Source organism: Lycium ferocissimum, chromosome 1, assembly GCF_029784015.1.
Source record: "Lycium ferocissimum isolate CSIRO_LF1 chromosome 1, AGI_CSIRO_Lferr_CH_V1, whole genome shotgun sequence".
Classification (NCBI taxonomy): Eukaryota; Viridiplantae; Streptophyta; class Magnoliopsida; order Solanales; family Solanaceae; genus Lycium; species Lycium ferocissimum.
The window spans coordinates 70,600,455-70,605,834 of record NC_081342.1 but is presented as its reverse complement, the minus strand read 5'-3'; the positions used below and the strand labels follow the sequence as shown (position 1 = coordinate 70,605,834).

The window sequence follows — 5,380 nt, the reverse complement described above, 5'->3', positions numbered from 1 at the left end:
TTATTTCCTAATCTTTAGATGCATATCGACTAGCAGGAGGACATTTCTGAGGTTGTGGAAGAATATTTACTATGAACATTCAGGAATTGTTTATGCTGGCATTAATGCCTGTTCTAAAAACGCTGTTGATTGTGGTTGTTGGCTTATTTCTTGCTTTAGATCGTGTGAGTATTTTGACTGCAGAAGGACGGCACCATCTGAACAATGTAAGTTGAGATGACACTGCTTATCAGATATATTTGAGTGAAGCATTTCTTTATATACTGTTGTGCTTGGACTCCAGACTGCTAATCCTTTTTGCGCATAGCTATGAATGAAAATCACTACAAAAAAATTGGAATTAGCTACAAAGTGCGTCGTGAATCTGTCGTTAAATACCTAGTAGCTAAACATAACTTTTTGATAATCTTTCCCTAAATTGGTTTTTTGACGGATTTTGCTGTTTAGCTACAGAATTTGTCCGTCGCTAATTCCTGTTTTTAAAGTAGTGAATGAAAGATTATGCCATCGAATATTATATCTGTTTGCAAGTCTCATTTGTACCACAAATGGGAAAATTGAATATAATACTGGTTTCTGCCTGCATGTTTTCTTTTAATCTGCCATTAAATCTTCAGAGAAAGAATTTCAACTGTATTGCTTATTGAACCATTTAGAATGTCTACATGTATAAAATTCATGCTCCTCAAAGGTAAATTTTAAAACTAAATGCTAGCAAATTCAAAGGTAACTTACAGATAATGGGTGCAAATTCTATAAGGGGTATATTATCCTTCACACTTGTGTTGTTAGTCTATGCATTCATTCAGGTTTCAAACGATCATTGTCATTCGTTACATCATTTGTCCTGTCATAGGTGTGCTGATATTATGGTTTTTTACAAATAATCCACTGTTAAATGTTATTGAGTGCATTTCCCTCAGTACTAGATTTCTCATGTGTACGGGTGATGTGCTCAAAAGTTTTGCTTTTTTGGGGAGAGTCGTTATTTCTGTGAATTGGTCCATCTTTATTAAGTTCAATTATCTACTTGTGTCACTCAGAAAGATGGGTGTGATGTAAGGTTAACTTTGTTGTCTTCTTGGTAGTCTCTCGGACTCTCCAAAAATGTCGCCGCACACGTGTCAAATTCTCTAAGAAAGCACTACTTTTGGAGGATCCGATGGGCACCGGGTCGACATTTTTGAATAGTCCAAGTTACATTTAAGCATGAAACTGAAAGACGGGTGGTTATATGCAGCCTTTTATCCATTTATATCTTCCTCTTATCTTCAAGTCATCTTATCTTCCGTTACAAACAAATATATGACTGCCTTAAAGAAAATAATAAGTTGAAAACAGAAAAGGGAAAAGAAGTAGTCTTGTCATCTAACCGACCTTGCATGGACTAAAGAGGATCTTATGTTTATGATTTGGGCAGCTTGTATTCTACGTCTTCTTTCCATCACTTTGTGCTAGTGGTCTCATCAGTTCAAGTACAGTGACCGGCAGATTTTCTTTGTAGGTGCATTCTTGTTTCTACCCTTTCCTTAAATGCATTTTACGTTTTCCTTAGTTTTCAACGTTTCTTGTGTTTCTGGTACATTTTTTTTTTCAAGTACAGGTGGTTCGTCCCAGTGAGTATTCTTATTACGTTTCTTGTTGTATCAGCTCTCGGTTGGATACTTGTCAAAATCACTAGAACGCCTCACCATTTGCATGGCCTTGTTATCGGTTGTTGCGCGGGAGGTATGTAAACAGAACTTTGTCGTTTTCCTTTAATAGGGTATAATGTTTTGATTTTCAGAAATATTTAGCTCTGTGATCTAAACACAAACTGTTTACACATGGTTTCCTCACCACTCAACAATATCGGCTTAAGATTTTGGGTAAAAAATATGAAACTGATTAGCTTTTTGGGTCAACAAATGAACCTGTGCGGTTACCTTATATATCCTTACATAATTATAGTACCACAGACCAATCTTCTTGCCGCTCTAAATGAAATATACTGAATTTAAGAGAAAGGTACCATCTTGAAAATCTAGTTGCTTTTAGTGCTTTTGTGTATAGCCTTTAATTCTACGCAAAGAACCCACTCTAATACCCACCCACCCACCCTGAACGGCCAGACTGCCAACTCGAGCGTGAACAGTATAACATGGGGGCTCAAACAGGGACGGACCTGGCTTTGATACCATGTAATCGAATGAAAGAACTTGTCTTATTCCAATAGGTAAGCAATGCATAAATACAGTATAGGTGCTGATTAAACAAATAAATAAAGAAGGATTCAATTCCTACAAATCTGCTACCTATATATGGCTACGTACACGAGTAAGAATGAAGTCTATATACTCCCTCCGTCCCAATTTATGTGATATAGTTTGATTAGGCACGGAGTTTAAGAAAGAAAAAATACTTTTGAAACTTGTGGTTTAAAACAAGCCATAGATATTTGTGTGGTTGTAAAACATTTCATTAAGGGTAAAAAGGGAAGTTTCAAGTTGAATTATTTCTAAATATAGAGATGTATCATTCTTTTTGGATAGACTAAAAAGGAAAGTGTATCACATAAATTGGGACAGAGGGAGTACATTCTTTAATGGCTTTTCTTAAAAAGTTCAAGTTTTTCTTCTCAAGTCGTGAAGCCCATATCACCATGTGTACTCATTAGTTTCTGAAAAATGATCATCAGAGGAAACATGGGGAACTTGCCTGTCATTATAATCCCAGCCATCTGTGCCGAGAAAAACAATCCGTTTGGAGATCCATTTACGTGCTCTACAAATGGAATGGGTTATGTATCCCTCTCTATGGGGGTAATGCAATGACTTCATTTTATACGTGCTAAAACATAAGTAATTCCATCTTGGATATGATGACCTTCAGCCTGGTTTTTTTTCCTGTTTCCAGATAGGAGCTATTGGCGTCTGGTCGTATGTATATAATATCGTATGGGCATATGGAAAGAAGGAGGATGGGGATGTCTCAGCCTACTCTAGATTAAGAGAAAATCAGCATGGTGAAACGTCAAAACAATCCTTGGACAGTACTACAAGAACACTGCTACCAAGTAGTAACTCGAAGGTCGATGAAGCTTCAGTAAGATCATTAAATATCTTAATTCCTCTTTTCTTTTGTCTGGTTTACATCTGTGAAACTCCTAGTACGATGTTCCATGCAATCGTCTTCCTAATCAATAGAAAATATCTTCACCAACTTGATGCAATAATCCAGCAAGTCTTATAACAATTATAGTTTCTTCCACTAATTTTCATCTACCCTGCCAATGTACTTTGGAAATAACAAGTATGCACTGAAAGGCCTACCACAGCTCCTTCAGTGTATAACTATCAATATTGTTCTCATGTATTACTTTTCAAGTTGTTTGACGTTTCAAAAAATCAAATACAAACACTAACTCAAAATAACAGGTTTCGTTACGTGCTGTCATTGAGAAAAAGGTGAAATCGTTGGTGGAATATATCGAACTGAGTGTGGTTTTCAGACCCCCTACAATTGCAACGGTATGGCAATGGTGCATGTTACAATGTCATCCCAAATAGTTTCCAAAAAAGCACGCACTTGTGCATGTTTGTTTAATTCTTTCTTTTTATGTTGCTTATGTTTCTTGTAGATTGTTGGCATTATCATTGCTTCAGTCTCTCCAATCCAAGATATCTTGGTTGGCTCTTGTGCTCCACTTCGTTTCATCGAGAGTTCCGTTGTTTTGCTAGGGTATGATTCCTCTTGCGAATATTTTTTCCCAATGCTACTTGAGTTACTTGTAGGAGGGTATCATATCTGTTGCTTAAATCCTCATACCTCTTCACCAACAGAAATGTATTGGTGGAACTTGAAGATAAGAATGACATACTGTTTGTCCAAGTTATTTCAATTTTTTTTTTTTTAATGCTTATTTTCCTAGAGTTGAGGTGTTTAGCCAAGCTTTTAGGGGAAGAATAATTTTTTTAGTATTGCTTTTCCCCATAAGCACTTTTGGAACCTTGTCCAAAAACAAATTCTTGTTCTAATATTGGCAAATGTGTTTTCAAATTGATTAGCCAAACATAGACGGCTATTCTTCAAAAGTCTTTTCTCGAAAAAACTTGTAACAAAAAGCATCTTTCAATATAAACAGATTTAGGAAGTTTGATCAAACAGGCTATAAGTCTTCTGCTGCTGCTAATTTAGAAACAACGAAAAGTAACCCGAGTTTAAGATCTAGGACCTAAAGACGAACTCAACTATGTTCTAACAAAAAAGGAAATTAAACAATATAGTACCAGTTTTCTTTTTCTTTCTCTCTCTCTCTCTCTCTCTCTTTTTTGGGCTTTCAACGGAAAGGATTCTCAAAATTAAGAGGAGCATAGTTCAATAAATTTACAGTCAGAGTAAGCAGGTCTTAATGTAAATGGGATCTTAAGGCAAACTCGACCATGGCCTAACAAAAATGGGAAGAAAAAGAAAGTACGCCTAGCATGTTTTCTCAAAACGGCCATTATGTTACGTGATTTTATCTACTGCAGGGAGGCAGCAATTCCATCCATGACCATTATAATGGGTGCAAATCTTCTAAGAGGTAAGTTGTAGTTTGAACTTAGTATCCTATACAATTGCATGCATTGATTTTCTGCATTTTCTGTAATATCATTTCAACTATTTATGTACTCATTCAGGTTTCAAGCGATCAGGAGTGGGAATTTCACTTCTTTTTGGGATCATTGTAGTCCGATTCATTCTCTTGCCAATCATTGGTGTTGCTGTTATTACGGCTGCAAAAAATCTAGGCATGGTGGGATCAGATCCTTTATATCACTTTGTTATTCTCTTGCAATATGCGGTTCCACCTGCAATGGCCATAGGTAAAGTCCACTTGTGATGATCCCTAATTGATCTTAAATTTCTATAAACTATGTTGCTCAGACTCTTCAAAAGTATTGCTAGTGTGTGTCGGATCAATGAGTGAAGTGACTAACCATTGTTGAACTGTCATTCTGTTTTGCTTATGAGGGTGTTTTGATGGATTAATTTTTTGCAGGTACTATCACACAGTTGTTCGAAATTGGTGAGACTGAATGTTCTGTTATCATGTTCTGGAATTACGCCGTGGCATCAATTGCGTTGACGCTTTGGTGTACTGTCACACCCCAGTCCTGATGGGGTATGATGGGCACTCGGCCCTTACTTAGAGCCGAGCGAACTCACTAGTTCTCGTTATACTCATAGTCTCATTGGGCCCTTAAAGCATGGAATGAAATGCATGATGAAAGTTTTTCGAAAAACATTCTTTCCGTCTTTATCAAATCAAGTAAGATCCGCAATCATATGAAATCAGAAAGTAATGCATGATAATACATCGGCTTACGAGCCGCTTGCAAAACCGACATACTATATA

General features: G+C 36.6%; 1 protein-coding gene across 1 annotated transcript; it reads left to right on the top strand.

Moving 5' to 3' along the window:
• Window positions 1-5,142, top strand: LOC132067223 (protein PIN-LIKES 1-like). The gene is made up of 10 exons (XM_059460384.1): window positions 1-206; window positions 1,421-1,500; window positions 1,604-1,728; window positions 2,680-2,801; window positions 2,896-3,084; window positions 3,417-3,509; window positions 3,620-3,720; window positions 4,512-4,564; window positions 4,662-4,847; window positions 5,024-5,142. Exons 1-10 carry the CDS (start codon window positions 72-74, stop codon window positions 5,140-5,142), a joined length of 1,203 nt encoding a protein of 400 aa, XP_059316367.1. The 5' UTR covers window positions 1-71.
• Window positions 5,143-5,380: the final 238 nt, after the last annotated feature.